We start from the raw sequence: 18,686 nt of genomic DNA on the forward strand, positions 1-18,686 counted from the left end.
GGAGAGTTGGGTTCAGATCTTCTCAGCCAGCAGCTGCCTGTGACCTGTACAAGTGTCCTGTACAAGTGCTCGTGATGCTTAGCAAAGAGATGAAAGATACTAGTGTTGTCACTGAGTTTTTCCAGTCAAAACTATTTAGTGGGTCTTTCAAGACAGTATTTATTTATTGTTACAGTAAACTTATTTCTAATAAGAAAAAATCATCTATGTACCTATATAAATATTCTTCCTTTTCAGAAAGACTTCTATTATCTTCCTGAGGTGCATGTAAATCCAATTTTATTTCATGGTCCTGCTTGCTTATTTACAATACATTGAACTCCACTGATTTTTACCTTTGGGAATTTAAGTTGACTGCTTCCTCTAAATGGAAAATGGAACTATAAAGATAATTGCCCTAGCTTGAAAAATCTTTAATGTATATTAGTAGAACTAAGCTAACTGCAGTATGGATAAGCGTATTATTTACTTATCTGGGAAACCATCTACCTGAGTCCAGGACAAGCCATGACTTTTTATTTTGGGGACTATAAGAAAAGTGACTCTTAATTAATTCCGTGCCCAAATGCTACAATAAAAACAAAAATCATACACTTTGTTAAGATAATTTAATGACGATATCTGGTAGTTCCACAACAGAAAGGGTACGTAATGCTACCCTGCAAAATAGCTTTTGCTGAATCTATGCTAGCAGAGACTTGTCCACTTTGTCAGGGTGGGGTTACTGGCTAAAGTCCGTCTGGCTTATGATTTATGCACAGTTGTTTTGAACCCTGCTACAAAGTGATCATGGAAACACTTCTGAAACAACAGCTAAAATAAACATCAAACAAATTACATAAAATGGCTGTTCAGCATTTAGGGTAGACATCTTGAACGTGGAACAGTAGCAACAGACGCTGCTGCGTCTTTGCAGAAAATAGTGATTCTTCATCACTCTGAGAGGACGGTGCAATATCCCCTAGTCAAAATGTGAACTTTCAAGACATGAGTTGAGCCAATTTAGAGGTTACTGCTACAAAAAAGAGAAGGCCTCATTCTCCTTTCATCCTTCTACCTGTTCCTGACCATGTGCTTCTGCAACTTGTTTTATACTGACTCTTAACACTCATCAGACTTTTTCCTCAGTGACTGGGAGAAAACTAACTTAGGGTTTAAAAAGAAGGGGATGTTTTTCTGCTGGGTTAGTGAGTTGAAACAGCTCACAGGAAGGTCAAGGCATGGCATAAGGGCAATGGTGAGACGTGCAGTTGACCTAGCTGTTTCTGAAGCCACGGCCAAAGAAAATATGGCTCAGCAGCATTTGAGAAACAAGAGAATCCTGTGTAATGGATGCAGAGATGCCCTGCTGTGCAGTTACAAATAATGCATGTATGTTTTCATGAGATGTGAGGCTTATGGTGTCAAACTCAACATTTTGCTTTTGTAAGGATACTTGTTTCACTACAGACTCTAATCAAGAAAAAGCATTTTTCACCTTGAAGGTGTTTGCATTTTCTTTCTTTAAAACAAAGTAGGTCTTCTGAAAACTCATGAAAGTCAATAGCAAAACTTTAAATCAGTCCTTAAGTATAGTTAGGTTCCATAGGTTAGTCCTTAGGTTCCGGTTTGGGCCAAGAAACACATTTCCCTGGTCATCCTTCATAGTAAATGTTAAGAGAATATTTTCTGGAGTGTGACTTGGGAGCAAGACACCAGTTTGGTCTCGCTGAATTGCCTTCCAGTGGTACCTCTGTCTTGCCATCAAATGTGTAAAGAATATGGAAATGCCAGCCTGTGTGAACAGTTACCTGCCTTGCTCCTTAGCACATTGTAATGAATGTCTTGAAATAAAAAAAAAAACCTCCTAGAATTATCCTATGAAAACAATTTATGCTGTGACAGTCCATTTCCAGTATATCAGCTGCTTTAAAATGTAAAATTACAGCAAATTTTAGAGAAGAATGATGTGTATGTGTCTTGTTCTAAGTACTTTCTTCCAGTCAATTTTAAGAAAGAAATTTTTTTTTAAGAGAAGAGAGGGTCTTGAACATCTGCTGTGTTAGCCTTGGGGCTAATAAATGTAGACCAGAATGGGAAAGCAAAGTAATTTTTGCTCTATAAAGTAGCCTAAATTGTCCCATAACAGAAAGTATCAGCCATGCATAATGTAAACACTGGTGCTATCGAATCTACGCTGTCGATCTTGACAGCTGTGTTAAGTCAGTTTGAAAAGTGAATTTTCTGCACATACAGATTTCACCTCCACAGTTCTTTTAAGTGCGTTTGTTAATGGTAATTGTCGTGAGTAGGAATAGTTAGTTACCTCTCTGCTATTCCAGTGGTGCATTTATTTAACAGATGCTAGTTCCCATTGAAGCTCTGTGGCATAAAGTATAACAGCGTACAGTTTGCTTTGCCAGTCCAAATGCTGGTCTGTGTGGCAGTGTCTTTCCTGTACCTGACCTGGACCAAATCCTAGATGTGGTTTGACTATGTGTTTCCGCTTTCCATCTTACTTCTGACACATGATTGCAAGAAGCAATCCAGGGGACTCTTAGCAGCTGGTTGCATTGCATAAATGTGATTGTGTCTTCTATCAAGTAAATTCTCTTGCAAAGTACAAAGCACTTGGCTTTAGGATTCTTTCTGCCTTAAAGATACACATAGAAACTGAAATGCTTGAATGCAAACAGGAGTGAATTTCTGTTTCTCATGTCAGTTTATGGCCAACTTCTGCCTGGGTGCAAGGAGCAGGGGAAAGGGTGCCAGACAGTGCCCTTAGTGAGGCACAGTGGAGACTTTTTTAAAAACCAGTGGATTAAAAGAATGCAGGGAGGAGCTGTATGAGAGTAGGGACTTGAATCCAGTGCAGTTTAGTGTGTACCTGTTCTGGTTTTACACTTGTCTTATACTCAAGGGAGACAGAATCCTATCGTGGTTGCAGAGTGTAAATCTGGTATGTGTCTGTTTGCTTCTCAGGAACTTTGCTGGCTGGCAAGGATCATTCCTTCAACTTTCAATTGCCTGAGTTATCTGATCTTAGATGAATTTCAGCACTTGTTTATAGCATGCAGTAACTTCTTGCCAGCAGCTGGCTTAGTGTTTAAGATTTTGAAGCATGCTCTGTGCTGCTCTGGTTGTGAGGTGTAAGGTTTTCAGAGCGTGCTCTCAGGTTGTGCAGCTCATCTATACAGGTGAGCATTACATAGGCACGAATCTGCTCGTCAGGCGTATGCAAAGGGCTGTTCAAATTGGCAGTGCATTGGGAAGTTCTGTCCTTTCCATTGCTTAACTATATAATGGGCAAATGATGAATTGGAGGGCTGTAATTCACTCTCTGCTACTGACTTGCACTATTTCATGGTGATTACACATGTACATTGCTCTCAGCTGTGTTTTCAGCTAAGCAAATATCTTGTTTCTACCACAGCTGACACACAGCACTTGAAAAGTGCAGTCCTCATTAGCAGTGGTTCTTCCTGAATTTTACTTACCAGGTAGGTAGCTTGGTCGGTCGGTCTGTTTCTCTCTCCACTGTTTTAATAAGGGTGAAAAGTATGAAGTTTTTTGAGTGTTGTATTTTGTACAGCGCACAAGTGCAAAATGGGATCTTTGGGGGTTTTTTCCTACCACTTCACTAAAATCTCACTGATGGTTTCTCAATCAGTGTATGGCATGATTGTTTTTTCTGCTTTGTGGAGAGCTGAATATCCTGGAATTTTCTGTGCTTGCAGCTGACAGCCTAAAATAGTGTAGTGCCCTCTCTCTAAGCTATTTTCTGTCAGGTTAAAATTTATAAGCACCTTTATAAGAATTATGTATTTCCAAGACAACAAAATGTGAAAGTGAGATATACAGCATGTGCTTCACTTTCATTGGGAATATTGAAAAGCATGATTAAATATTTTAAAAGTATACAGTGTGAATTTTAAAAATACAGTTGTTTGGAAATAGTTTGCTGTTCACTGATCTGTCTGGTACATGCATACTGCAGCTTCTGCATGACTCATCTTTGTAATCATTCTACTCTAAAATAGCTTTGTTCCTTAATTTTTAAAGTTAAAAGTTGATTTTCGAAAAGAACAACTTTGATAAATTAAATTATCCTCACAGTACATTTTAAAATGAAAAACAATTATCTTGTTTATAAATAAGATTCCCTGGAATATGTTCTATTTCTGTTCTGTATTTCAGCTCTTTAAGATCCTCCTAAAGCTGCTACAGCCCAAATTACCATTTTGCCTGTCTTACATTATCTTTTTTGCTTTAAAACCAATAACATAAATTTGTATTTTCTTTTCTTACAATTGCATATTTATTCTGGCTGAATTCAAGTTGCATCATACCACTGAAATACACTATAATTTCTCTGTAACAAAATGGGTCACATTCTTAATGAGCTGTTCACTGTGAGCATCTGCTTGAAGATGAAAATAATTGCTTCCAGATGTTACCATTTCAAGAGGGGACATTTACTTTAAACGGCACTTTCTTTCAAAGCAAAAGTTAGACTCGCTAGATGCAAGAGAAATTGTCAGCTGTTTTAAATCAGTGTAGCTCCATTGAAAACAAACTAGGGATAGTTAGCTGTTTTGTCTATTTTAAGGCAAGAGCTTTATGCCAGTTTACACTAGCTAAGGATCTGATTCTCCAGCTTCAGAGAAAACTGTAAAATTTTGTTTGAGTTGATGAAAAAAAGTAGTCATCTGCCTTCATGCTCACTTACACGAGGTAGCACCTTAGTGTTCACGTGGAGCTACTGAACTCAGAATGAGTGGGGTGAGGTTATTACTCTCCATTGCATAACTAAGTGTAATTTGGGAGTCTATAGAACAAGTAAGAAGCAATGCCAGACGGTGCACTCAAAGGATAGATCTTTTGTTAAAAATCTCTAGAAGGATGCCATGTCTCTTTGCCTTATTAAGAAAACTTCCTGTGGTATCATGGAACACCGTGTCAGTGTCAAATTCTAAATGTTGTTTCAGTTCAACAGTGAATAGAGTCTGTCCACGGGGCCAAAGTCACCTCATCCTGCTAGCCTTTTTGATGTTCAGTGGCCTTATTTCGTATCAAAGTCCTCATTTATAGCTATGTCTTACTTTGCAGAAGTCTGCTATGTTAGCAGCTGTACAGCGCCTGTTCCAGTCTGGACTGGAATGTGCCTCTGGAACCTGTGCAAGTTAGTGTTTTTCTGAAAGATAGAGGAGTTATTTGTAATTATAACTGTAATTTGTAATCACCTTTGTAGAAAGCAGCTACTACTGGGATTCCATTAGGTGACTGCCTCTTAGAGTTTCTCAACAATAAAAGTCAGTGCACTATCTTTTCCTGCTTAGTGCTTGATTGATTTCATTCAGAGGAAAAAAAACAAACCATGAGGCTACATTTCTGTTTATTTTCCCATCCATACACAAATATCATTGTCAATGTCAGCAGGAATGAGCATGGCACTGGGAATAGTGGGTGGTTTAGATAATTGGTGTTGCAATGCAGATGCAAGTTTAGTGCTATTTTTAATTTGGGCAGTATTCCCCACCAGACTAAACCAATTTACATGTAGAGCAGATTTGGGTTCCAAATAAACTTTAAATGTATAATTTTTAAAATAGCCATTGTGGCTTCCTTGGCTCCAAGGCAAGGTCTACAACATACTGTACAGTTTGTGGAAGAGGAAGAGATGAGAAAAGGGTGACGGACAGGGCAGTTTCTGATCACTCAGTAACATCAGCGCAGACCCAGAATAACTATGCCAACTTCCATGTAATTCAAAGCAGAATCTGCTGTGATTCCTCAGTGCATTTCCTATGATCAAAACACCAATGTGAACTACAAATTACCATGAAATTTTTTAACCATTTGGAAACCCATGTTCTTTTGCAAAAATTAATTAGGCATGTGGAAAGTTAGGTATTGATTTTTCAGTAAGGCTTAAACTCCTGAGTGGATTTTTTTTCTCTTTGCAAATGGAGGCCAACAGAAGCATTTTATATATATAATCACTCTGTTAAGAAGATTTTTTGCTTTGGCTTTCTTGAAAACTGAAAGATGCAATGAAGGTGTGAATATTGAATGTTTTTCAAATACAGTGATATCACTCTGCCCAAGATATGCCTTTCCCTGCAATCTGAAAAACAAGCTCAGGGCACACAAGCAAAAGTCATGGCCAGTTGTTTCTCCTTTACACTGTTACTGGGTTTAAACATTACCTTTCAGATTCTGGTTAGGGCATACCACTTTTCATTCAGTGCTGTTCCCTCCAGAGTGTGGAGCCTTCAGAAGTAACAAGTACTACATCGTGTAAACTTTCAAGTACTATTAGCATGACTGCAGAAACGTTGCTTGTCTTTGGTACTCTATTTTGGTTAGGGTGCTCATTCTGTAATACATCCTTTATTCAGTAACACATGATAAGAAGTTCTAAAATGTTTCATTGTAATACTAAAACGTAGCTCTGTCTGGTAAGTATTTTAGGAAGTAGTCAGCTGTTTTGTAATGTGTCATGTGAAGGTCTCTGTGGCATTATGGAGGTTTGTGTTTGTTCAGCCTTAGTATTGTTTTCTGATTTCATGTCTTGCCCCGGGGATTAACTCTGCCACATGTTTTCTTGAAATGAGGAGGGGACATAGTGGTTTAGTGATTAACACAGAATATTTAGGTGAAAATAGCTTCAGAACTCGAGAAACACACAGTTCAAACAGCTCAAAGTACACACTGAAGACAGGTAGAGAAGTTCACTTTCATATGACTTTGCCAATCACTGCATTATTTTTTTTTTTAGTTACTTTTGCTGCCTGCAGTAAATGCTCACATCAAATCTATCTTGCTGCTTTTTTTTGCATTGTAAAGCAGTAATAAGTGTGACTTTTGAAGAGAGAATAATTTTGCTTTCATATTGAAAGCATTAAACACTGGGGTAGAGACTTTTTTTATGGGTCTGTCCGTAAATAATATAGCATTCTGTCAGTGTTCAAATAAATAAGTGGAGAAAATGTTCTGCTTTGCTTTCAGGAGTTGCTAAGTCGAACATCACTAGAGACTCAGAAATTAGATCTCATGGCTGAAGTTTCAGACCTGAAGATTAAGCTGGTTGGTATGGAAAAGGAACAGAGTGAATATGAAGAGAAACAGAACAAAGCTGAGGTGAGTTTCTTTCATTAGCTTGTTTTCTTTTTTTTTCTATCGTGTGTCTGTGGTATGCTGTCATACACCTGAGCTTTTAAGCTGAAATCAACATGCAATGGGATTTTCCGTGCTTACAGCGCAGTCCGTATCATTGGTCCTGTGAATTCAGTGAGGAATATGATTATGCGTTTTTGGATGTGGTTTCTTTTCCCCTCTCTCATTATACTTCAAAGGTTGCTGTTTGGCTTTAATCAAGACACAAAGTCCCTTCCAGAAGCATACATTACAACTGGTGTTCACTTAACCTTTTCCTTTCCACAGGAGCTGGACTGGCACGGCCATTTGAGGCCTACCAGAGCTCTTCTGTTTCCTCATTTCTGTGGCAGACAAGACTGTCAGCTCAGTAGTTTCAGGGATGCTATAAACACTGAGATGCAGAGATCCTTGGTGCTATTAATGCCTTCATGGCACTTGGGAGGGAAAGGCAAGGGCCAGGGCATTTTCCTCAAATGAGCCTTTCACCTGCAAAAAAATTACATGCATTGGAGGAAAATCTAATCCTTACTCCCCTTCAGATGTGGAGAGTTCTGGACGATAAAGAAGCTTTGCTTTTTACAGTATTGGTTAAGAAAGAGAGTGTGAAACAGGGAATCATATGAACAACATTCATTTCATGGTAGTGAGCAGCAGGTGGAAGTTGGGAAGGAAAGTCATTATGGAAGACAGTAATTCATACGAATTGCCATTTGTTGCCCTACTCAGTGGTCCTGTGAGGGGACCAACTAGCAGGGGAGGATTACCTGGCAAGAGGGCATTACTAGGTCCAAGATTTATACGTTGCTGACTTTTATGTTCCATGTTGGCTTAGGAGAATTTGAAATCCAGGCAGCACTAGAAAACTGTTTGCTCTCTGTAACATTGCTAGTGGAATATTTGATAACTATGCATAAGTAATTTGCCTGCGGTGACGTAATAGGTTTGGAATGTGTTTGGTTTTGACTTATTTATCCTCTGAAGTTTTCTTTATAGATTAAAAGATAGCTTAAAGAGAGCAATTTCTGGCAAAGGTTGCAAACCAGAGAGGCACCAGCTGCTGTTTTAACCATCTGTGGCCTTCTCATGCTCTTTCGCCCGTAATTGTCAGATGGCCTAAGCCATCTTGTACTACCTGAAAATCTAAACAGGTCTGTGCAGTGCCTGATTGCTACAGATGGCAGCCTGCTCCCAGCAGCCACCTTCCTAAGGGGCCTTCAGCACTACCCATTACATGTCCAATACCAGGATGAGGCTGCCTAAATTATTGCAGGACGTGCACAGTCAGCCTGACTCCTGGAAGGCAACAAAGCTTTGGAGTGCATTTGCATTGACAGGACTTTTTAAGTACCCAGTAGGTCTGGGCATGTGGTGAGGGTGAGGCAATGACCTGTGAAATTCGTCTGCCACTGCAACAAGGTGTGCGGCCCCCCTGGATGGAAAAGTTGAGGTTTATTGGCCTGGAAGCCTTTGTTGTATTACTAAGTGATAGGAAACCATTCCTGCTGAGATGGGAAAGGATTCTAATCTGATGGAAAAGTTGAGAATCATTGTGTTAAGTATGCCCTGAATTATTAACTAGCCCAAGATGTGATTAGATTTCTAGCCTGTTGAAAGTTACAAACCTGTGTATACAAAGCAAGGAAAATGGGTGTTGTCAGTAAAGCTGTGGGAATTAAACAGTGTTTTTGGTTTGCTCGTTCAGCCATTTTTTAAATTAGTTCAGATTGTCCTGAATAAGCGTTAATCCAATTTGTCAAGACAAACAGGAGTTGCTTTCAATCAAATTGGATGCTTACTTGAATTCTAATGCTTTAACCCTGTTTCTGTTCCTTTCACTGTAAATTTTACTAATTTTCAATGCAAACACAATTTCAAACATCAGAATGAAATTTATTGATGTATTTTCTTTATAGTATTAGACTATAACTGCTGCTTAAATTCAGTAATAGCTTTGGGTGTCTTCCTGAGCTCATTGCCTCCACTGCCCGACTACATTTTTCTAGTGAATAAACCACTCTTATGTATGCAAACAGCCTACCTTCAGTTTGCTCTTCTTTATGCATACACAGTTGTGTTGTGGTAACCTAATTGTTTCAGAGTGAGACAGTTCTCCAAACTGACCGTGACTGAACGAAATTAATCTTGCTGTAATTGTATCTCTGCATGTCATGGCTACTACAACATGCTCTTACAGTGTTTAATGCCTCAAATGAAATTGCAATTAGTATTTTTCCCTAAGTGGAACAAAGCTGTGGGTGACAGAGGTAGAGCCTTTCTTGTAGTCTGCGTCTGGCCAATTGGTAATTTCAAGATTGAGTTTAGGATTGACAGAGGTGAGCAGAACAGTGGTTTTATAGATTTGCTACTATCAGAAGTAATAGTCCTCAGTTTTCACCCTAGTGGGTCTGTTACAGAGGCATCCAGTAGTTAAACCATTTTATACAGCCTGTTAATTATACTTCATAACTGACCCTGCAATTTCTAAATATAATAACAGGGTTTAAAAAGTTTAAAATTAAATGTGACATTGCAGAATAATTCAGCTAAAACATATTTGCTCTGTACTCTTAATTTTGTGTCGGCTTATTTCACAGCAGCTGTTTCCAGTCACATAGAATTTATCTGTAGAATTATTTCTCTGGTTGGGTTGGGGGGAAACAAAATTAAGATATCCTTCTAAATATGAGCAAGTTTTAATGTGTCAGATGAGTTTCACTTTATCTTGTGCAGCTGTAGTTTAGTTTTGGTTTTAGTTAGCAGCAAAGAGTTTATCAAGCATCTCTAACCTCCTCTCAAAGGTATTAGTTTCACACTGAATGCCACTTGTCTCTGGCTCTTCAAAAGCACATGCTAAATTTAAAGTGCCGTTTATTTATATATATAACATGGGCCTGGGGGGATAGCTGCTTGTAAATGGACAATCTCACTCTTGGCTATGTTATTTTAATTCCTCCTTTGTGGAATAATGTTCCACTTTTGCCACAGTGATGCAGTGAAGGTTTCTGAAATCCCACCTGAGGGAGTTTGTGTAGCTTTTCTCTTACCTTAGAAGCCTTAGAAATTTTGGAAATGTATTTTCTTAATGTAGCAAGGTATGAAAGAGCAGCATTATGAAGTGATTAATGGCAGCCCAGATGCCTGCTCTACCTGAACGTAGACAAAAGAGACCTTCTATCACTGTTGGGAGACTGCAGGAAGAATTGTCCATTTCAGCTTGCCTAACAGCCCTTCTTGTCTCCTACTTTTTCTTTTGTAGCATGGGATAAGTTTTGTGATTTTTGCTTTTTTGTACTGAGGATCTGAAGTTTGCTATGAGCTGTTGGGAAGTGTTTTGTGGCTCTTGTGTGGAGACTTCTGAATTAAATATCTAGTGCATAGTTACTTGCAATTTCAAAGAAACTTGAGTCAGTGAGCCAGTGACTCCCACTGGAGAGTTGGGTGTGTTGTCTCACCTGAATCAAATTCAAGATACAGTATGTTAGTGTTAATAAATTTTCATGCTGTGAAAGAATCTCAAACATGAGAAGCCTTTTATACCTTGAACCTAGAAACAACTGTAAAGGCATATATTGCAGCTGGAGTTAATGTGCTTCTCCTCCATAGACCTCTTATCCTTCACGGGGATAAGGATTTCTGCCATTTCTGTGCTGTCAGGTTTGCCCTGAGGGAAGTCTGTGTGGACGTGAAGTGTTTTCCGTTCCTGTTTTTAATGTGAGGCAAAAGAGAAAAGAATTACAAGGCGGAACTCTCCCGCATTGCCACAACTGGAGCAGCTGTCAGTTTGTGCTCAAAAGTCTGTGCATCTTGTTTGAGCAGTGGTTCTTCAGAACCTCGTATAGGTTAACAGTGATCTCTGTCAAAGACGAGCACAGACTAAAGCCTTGATGCTTCACAGAAAGCAAGGGAGATGGATGTGTGTCCTGATGATTCCAATCTCCGGTTGGTACTGCTCAGTGAGGTGTCTGATTGTGGAGATGATGGTAAAAAAGAAAAAAAAAATCAAAGCATGGAAGATGGAGGGATTGTGGATGGTACCTAAATTGCACATGCAGCTAGTCCTATGGGTGTTCTGCTTTGCAGCACTCTGATAAGAGGAGGAGTTAGCTAGAGGGACGTTCTCCTCACCATTGTCCTACTGTATTGCTGCAGAGTGGCTAATGTGGCCACTGAACATACGAAGGATATGGTTTCACCTAGGGGAGCTGATGCTGAAGGAGGCTATCTTTGCTTACCTGTGCGGCCCTGGCAAAACATGTCAGCCTATAAAAAACTGGATATTGCAGAGTTGGTACGCTGGGGCTCAGTACTTTCTCTACCTTTTTTAATTGTTTACAGAACTAATCCCCATTTACATGCGTAAAAGGTTTGTTGGATGAAAGAGGATGAGCATCAGACGTTGTGATCCTGATTGAGAATAATATGTATAAAGTGAAATATATGCAGCTGCTTTTCTGAATTTCATCTTAAGCACAGTGCCCTATAAAAATACTTAGCTGATGTGAAACTCTTTTACCTGATACATAAGCTTTTGAAAGGGAATCTTTGTGAATGTTCAGAGTTGTCTGTGGATGCTGATACAGTTTGAAATTGGTTGTGTTAAATACTTACCTGGTCGGAGTAGTGTCTTGTCCTTGCAGGAGCTGTTCCCTAGCTTTGAGATTATTGGTTCACCAGAGAGTTGGGATTACAGGGGGACTGTTGTGCATGGTAATGAAGAAAATTAAAAAAATTATGCCATGTCATCTGTTGGTCTGTCCACTGAAAACTTTTTCACTCCTTTGGGAGATGGATTAATCTGATGAAATTTATTCCGATTGAGAAGACTGAGAAATCACAAAACATGTTAATGTACATGAAAATTAAGAGAAAGGCACTCCGAACTTGTAATACCTGAGAAAATACCCAGCACTATTTGCTATTGAGTTAGGGAATTTAAGTGAAACGTTACATAGGTTTTAATACTTGGTTTACTTTCTTTAGCTGGATTTTTTTGTGTGTATCACTGATGCACACAAATCCAAGAAGCTGGCCAGCAAATCAGTGTACTTTGAAGTCATTACTTTTTCTTGTGTGGTATCCTTTGATTTCTCCTATGTATGTTGCTTAACTCTTTTCCATCTCAAGATCTGCCTAGCTAGCAAGCTAGGTAGTGGAGTTATTTTTGTGATCCATGCTAGACCTGGAAACAGAATTACTTTATTAGTAAAATCTGTGTAAAAATTGTGAAAAAGTAGGTTATGGCCCCAACTGAGCACTTAGCAATTTCTTCCTAGTGGGTGATTTGGCTGTGTAAATGAATGTAATCAAGTCCATTTCAGCAAAATTGTGCCTCTGAGCCAGCATATTAAAATATGTTCCAATTTTTCCTGATATCTGACTTCATGTGACTGGATAAGTTTCCAAAAATGAGGGGCCAAATTCCGATCTTCACATTAGGATCAGAATACTGAATTAGTCTGGAATATAGATTCTGTTCTTTTTTAAACTGTAGCTTTGTGCAATATTCCAGGTTTATACCCATTCACATATACTTTATCAGAAGGGGAACACATCATCTATCTTTTTTTTTTAGTTTGCCTTTGATGTGCTTAATCTGCTGCAACTGTAGAAATGTCTTCTTTGCATCGTTTTCTTTCTCACCTGTCTTTTCTTTTTTTTTTCTTTTTTTTTTTCCTTTCTTCCCATCTTTTCAGTCAGTAGTGAACCTGATCAGTGAGCTACAGGAGCAGATGTGTAAACTGCAGCTGGAAATTAATAGTAGAATCCAAGAAAGAAAGTTTCAAGATAGGAAACCAGACTTGACACCTAATGGGCCTCAATCTAGTCCAAGATCAGTGGTAGAGACTCTCAGCGAGAAGAATTGCTCTCGGTGTGATGTACGAGAAGTACACCTTAGCAGAAGCTTGTGTATTGCCTCTTCTCTTGCAGAAACTAAATTCCTCTAACCAGAGCTATGTTGTGAATTATTGGCACTAATCTTTGTGGCTTTCATTAGCAAAGAGTGAGCAGGTCATAAAAATTACCAAAAAACCCCCACCCTAGACACCCCACCTCCACCCCTGATCATTGGGACAAATTTGGTTACCATTGATACCTGTCTACTAAAGCACAGATATCTGTCAGACCCAGTCACCTCTTTCAGGTTTTTTATGATTTTCATTTTACTTGTAGGTCTGTAGCGCTGGTATGGTTTGTTGTTTTGGTTTCTTTTTTGCTTTTTTTTTTTTTTTAATTTGGGGTTTGTTTTTTTTTTTTTTTTTCCCCTTAATTGGGATTTGTCTGTTTGATACACAGCATGCTAGCATGGTTTGGTAGTTTGCTGATTTTTCTCACAATAATGTCGCCCTAGCTGTGCATGATGGTGCACCCTAACCAGTCCTATGAATGCAGGTTATTAATTCCTCAATATCTTAAAAGCTTAACACAAGTACAAAAATACAGTTTCAGGTAAGACTCTCTGAAATGTATCCTTTCTTTTTCTAATGATAATGTTAAAGTGAATGAGAAGAGCCATAATAAAAATAATCTGCTTGTACCTTTAAAATAGCAAATCCAACACATTTTTGTTTATTCTCTGACAGTAAATTTTTGAATTTACATTACAGATCCTCATTGTATTTGATCAAAACTGTCACACAACAAAACAAAAGCTACTTTGCATAAAGTGCTTAAATTTACTGACATGGAATGATATTGGTATGCCCGAAAAAGCCCATTTTAATATTTGCTTTTAAATCAGTTTGCTTTAGTTGCCACATCTCTTTGGTTAAAATTTGGATCCCCAGAACTCAATTCATAAATAATCTGCTTATATTGTGACGAGTTTTTCAGTAATTTTTCTCATATGCATTATTTTTGTAAAATAAACCTTTGGCTATGATACCTATTTTGAAAACAGCACTATTGTTTCTGAGCTTGCCTCTGTCCAGAACTAATTAGTGAACTATTAGACTACAGTACAAGCTGCATATTGGAGAAATGATCTGAGAGTCAAATCTGGGAGTCATTCAAAATAAACATTAATTTAATCCAAGATATTAGTATGGTTGCTTAATGTATATACTATACAGGATTCCAAAATTGGGTTACACTTCCAAATTTTTCCTTTCCTCAGTTCATTTTAAGACATTTGGTCTCATCAGAGTTCCATCAAGGATTTAATAATGTTGTCCTTGAGAATGAACGATAAGATACGGTTCTATCAAGGAAAGGGAGAAGGGACATTTAAAAGTCAGCTTTGTCAGAGGAATAGATGGAGAATGTTAGGAACCCTGGTTGGCTGCATCAACTCAGTTTGCAAAGCGGCAAACACGAATGCTGAAAGCAGCATATTTGTAGGCATATTTGACTGTATGCGTATGGTATTAAATGCCTATAGCTTGCTAGATACTGTTTAGTCTGAGTGTTATTTTTCTTGGTAAGTAGCTGAAACACCTGTTTGGGGAGAAGATTGTTACTTTAATGAAAGTTAGTAATCTTTTAGCAGTGCATGTTTCTGCTTACTTTGATGTGGCTGAAAAACAAAACAACAAAAGAACCCCAACTCCCCCCAAAAAACTAGTAGTCAATGTTATATGAGACTGCAGTTGTGGATTTTTCAGCTCATTTTCAGTGAGACACACATAACTTCACCAGGCTTAGCTACATTCCTTAATATGACTAAGAAATTTGCTCATAATTTCAGGTGGAGATTTTAAGAAAGTATTCCTTATATCTCAATTCAAAATAGTTTTTGTCGACTTAGTCTAGGTTGCAGTTTTTAATGTGGTGGCTCAGTGTTCATTACTGTGTGGCTCATGCATGATCTTTAATTTAGGACTATGGAAAATTAATATCTACCAGAGTAATCTTACGTTTAGCTGCTGTTCTTTCTTTGCAGGGTTTGCTACAGGAACTTAGACACCTCAAAATTAAAGTGGATGAACTGGAAAATGAAAGAAATCAGTACGAGTGGAAATTAAAAGCAACTAAAGTAAGCAGAATACTTAGCATTTACTAATGACAGACTTATTTCATCTGGAAAGGGATATGCTCCAGTTCTCATCAATATTTACTTTCCTTACAATTGCCTTGTGTCAGGGCCCACTATAAAATCGAGTTTTCTTCAACAATCTTTGGAATAAGTATTTTGGTTTAAAGTTCTTTTTGTGCCTTTTGCTCCGTGCCTGCAGTTTCCAGTCTCCTATCTTTTTGTAATTCTTTTTTTTTTCTTTTTTTTAAAAAAGGGCATTTTGACTTACGAAAGACCTGTTCTGAGGAAAGACCTCTTTGAAGGTGTTCTGTCTTTCATTTGTGTAATGGTGACAAGCCTCTGTGGAATATGCTTTCCAGACTGAAGAGACATGCAAAGTTGCTTGGGTGTTCACTTACTATGGAATTTACTTTAATAGACATTAAGCCCAAAATACTCCATTAGATCATCTGCTTTGACTTTGTGTATATCAAAGTGCGTAGCTGCCTTACCCTTCTGTTGACCTTAAATCCTGGAAAGATGTTGGATCGTAATCTGGAGAGACATTTGAAACATTTCATCATTTTCCCCAGTCATTACTTTTTCTAGTTGAATATTCTCATTGTTAAACACAGTTGCATTTTATTTCTAGCTTGAATTTTTAGCCCTTTTCCCACTAGATTAAAAAGCACCTTATTATTTTTCCCTGTTGAGGTACACTTTTGTGCTATAGTCGCATCTCCTTTCATTTGTGTAGTACTGTAATCCCTGTTCATACTAATGACTGACTTTTTTGAGTTGTGGTTGGATCTTGGAAAAACATTTCAAATTATTACTGAGTTTTCTTTTTAATACTTGATAGCTTGATCCAGAAATGACAGATAGCTATTATTTGTATTAGCATTTCTTTCTTTTGAGGATTCTTAGATGAATATTGAAATGTTGCTATCGTGTCTTTTTTCCTGTTAAGATAATAGCTTTTGTGTCCATGAAAATGTTTTCTCTGACGTGGTGGAAATGAAAAGTCTTTGGGAAAATATTTTCTCAAGCAGTGTGCAGCCAGCTGCCAAAACAGATAAAGATTATGGAAAGTGTAGGAGCAGAATGAAAATAAGAAAGAATCTTCGTAAAACCCATTGAGTAAGAGAATATACAGCATCAGAAAGGAAGAAAAGTACAGGGAAAGAGAGAGGAAGATGACAGGAACGAAACATTAAAAGAAAAGAGGGCATTTAAAAGAGCTATGAGATCAAATAGACCAGAGGAGGCAAATCCAAATCTGGTATTAAGAGGTCTGCAGCTTTTGTCTTCCTGTTGCTCTGTCGTCTTAGATGAGAAATTGGAATACTTCCATGGCTTGATATAAAAAGCACATTAGTCACTGGGAAGTGTAGGAGCCCTTCAGAGATGCAACAAGGCAGATTCTTCTATTCCATATGGAATTGCAGGCAGAGTGGTGATCTTTTGCTGCCATCCAGCCGCTTGCTTCCTGGTGAAAATAAATTTGTGTATTAGAGTAAATTAGTCTGTGTTTTTCCCTGTTTGGATAATGTTGTTTGGTGTTTTGCATTTTTTTCCTGCTTTATTTTAGTATTTTGAGAAACTGGTCACATTAGTGATTTTTTATGTTTCCTTTTTTCTTTTGTTTTTCTTTAACTGCAAGGAGGTTTGGTATGCCTTTGCTGGGGAAAATGCAGAATATTGATATATAAAGGCTTTAAGGACGCTGAAGAAAATCTTAATGAAGCTACTGACTTAGTAAAGTACGCTGTTGACAGTTTTTCTCATAAATAGGAAAAAGAGATGAGAGTCACTGTATTTCAGACTGAACAATCACAGAATGTTTTTCCCTCTGTATTGCCGAGGCCTTCAATGTTTGATATTCTATCCCAGTCTAGCAGCAGCACAAATTGCAGTAAGTGTAAATGAACCACTGGTATTTCGTTGCATATATGTGGTTATTTTCCAAGCCATGCTTTGCTTCTAGCCTATTTGCTGTAGTACCTGATGTGAGGAAGAACAGTTTTGTTATGCTGCTGAGAAGAGGCCTCAGCATTAATAGATTCTCAGTTATATTAATAAGTAGTAACAAGGATAAAAAAACAGTCTCTCTTAAAAAATGCTTTGTTATCTTTTAGCAAAACTCAGGAGTTGCCCTATAATAGTCATTATTATATGACCAGTATTGTAGCATTGAGAGCTTCCCAGAGTTTCTTTACCTACGTGAATCCTTGAAAATTTTACCTTTCTCTAAGTCTCTCTTCTCTGAGAGATAATTGTGTTGGAAGAAGTGAGCTTTTGTAAAAGGAATAGGATAGTAACACCATGAAATACGTACGATTGTTATAGTGTTTATGAAGCGTCCTGAATGGGGAACAGGACATCTATCAAAGTCAAATGTTACGCTTAGTCTCCTAGTTCATGGGAAAGAATCACAGAGAATTGGTGACAATGTTGTTCTGAATTTGTTGTACTCTCTTTCAGGCTGAGATAGCTCAGCTTCAAGAGGAGTTAGCTCTCAAAGATGCAGAAATAGAACGCTTGCAAAGTCAGCTATCTAGGACCTCATCACATAGTGAAGTGGCAGAAAGAGGTAAGAGGAGAGGAATTAATCTTAAAAATCCAAAACTCTACTTTAACTTCACTTTCATAGCAGCTTGGCTCAGTATTTCAAAGCAATATAAGGAGATAGAAGAATGGACTTACAGAATTTATTTTGGGAGGAAAAACGGTACAAATTTATTTTGTCTTCTGATGGAGTAGAGGCCTTTAATGTGTGAAATTCTATCCCAGTCTAGAGGCAGCACAAATTGCAGTAAGTATCCTAAGGGCACTGAAACTTTTTCTACTGGAATTTTATTTATAATTTGAGAGAGTCATTGTAGTTCAGTGGGAATATATTTTTTTGTTTATACCTTCAAAATTTCTTTGAAAAATCTTTACAGTTTCCACTTTTTAAGAAAAAAAATTAGTCACAGTAGTAGCTAAGCATAATGTTTAAATGTCCAAGCATTCTAAAACACAGTCATTGATTCGTGTCTTTCCTTCTTCAGGACCGTGTCTCATTTAGGCTCCCTCTCCCATAAAAGGTTGGACCAGATGGTCTTTCAAGGTCCCTTCCAGCCTGGGCTGTTCTATGATTCTATGATATTGCAGGTTTCTGTTTTAAATCTGCACTGTTAATAGAGGTCAATGGGAAATAAACCAGTTTGTTTAGCATTTAGTCTCAACCAGTCACGCCACGGTTCTCTGAAATACTGACTCCCTGGAGCTTCTGTTGGTTTCTGGGCTGTGAGCAGTATGGTATTAGTGACCTCCTTCTTCTATAATACCGACACTTATCCATACAGGAATATTTCATAGAATCATAGAATGGTTTGGGTTGGAAGGGACCATAAAGATCATCTAGTTCCAACCCCCCTGCCACAGACAGGGACACCTTTCCACTAGACCAGGTTGCTCAAAACCCCATCCGACCTGTCCTTGAACACCTCCAGGGAGGGGGCAGCCACAACTTTTCTGAGCAACCTGTTCCAGTGACTCATTTGTGTGTAGTTTACCACAGTGCATCAGCTTAGCTGCACTAACTTCTTTT

At 38.1% G+C, this 18,686-nt stretch overlaps 2 protein-coding genes across 7 annotated transcripts in view; one reads left to right on the top strand and one right to left on the bottom strand.

Annotated features, from left to right (window-relative positions):
* PPFIBP2 (PPFIA binding protein 2) overlaps positions 1-18,686 on the top strand; it is a 109,225-nt gene that overhangs the window by 63,914 nt on the left and 26,625 nt on the right. For 5 of the 6 annotated variants that reach the window (XR_011048103.1, XM_068399902.1, XM_068399905.1 and 2 more), the window contains exons 6-9: positions 6,991-7,122; positions 12,834-13,016; positions 15,020-15,112; positions 17,576-17,684. Coding sequence is in view for 5 of the 6 variants with exons in the window: in XM_068399902.1 (XP_068256003.1) it covers positions 6,991-7,122; positions 12,834-13,016; positions 15,020-15,112; positions 17,576-17,684 (517 nt within the window). In the remaining variant the exon portion in view is untranslated. Of the gene's footprint in view, positions 1-3,438; positions 3,480-6,990; positions 7,123-12,833; positions 13,017-15,019; positions 15,113-17,575; positions 17,685-18,686 lie in introns of those variants that run through there. The other variant, XM_068399906.1, reaches the window with a different exon arrangement.
* Positions 16,562-18,686, bottom strand: part of CYB5R2 (cytochrome b5 reductase 2) — a 42,168-nt gene continuing 40,043 nt past the window's right edge. Inside the window, exon 12 of the transcript XR_011048106.1 lies at positions 16,562-16,580. The gene's annotated coding sequence lies outside the window, so the exon portion shown is untranslated. The remainder of the gene's footprint in view (positions 16,581-18,686) is intronic.

Source organism: Nyctibius grandis, chromosome 4 (genome assembly GCF_013368605.1).
Source record: "Nyctibius grandis isolate bNycGra1 chromosome 4, bNycGra1.pri, whole genome shotgun sequence".
NCBI classification, from domain to species: Eukaryota; Metazoa; Chordata; class Aves; order Nyctibiiformes; family Nyctibiidae; genus Nyctibius; species Nyctibius grandis.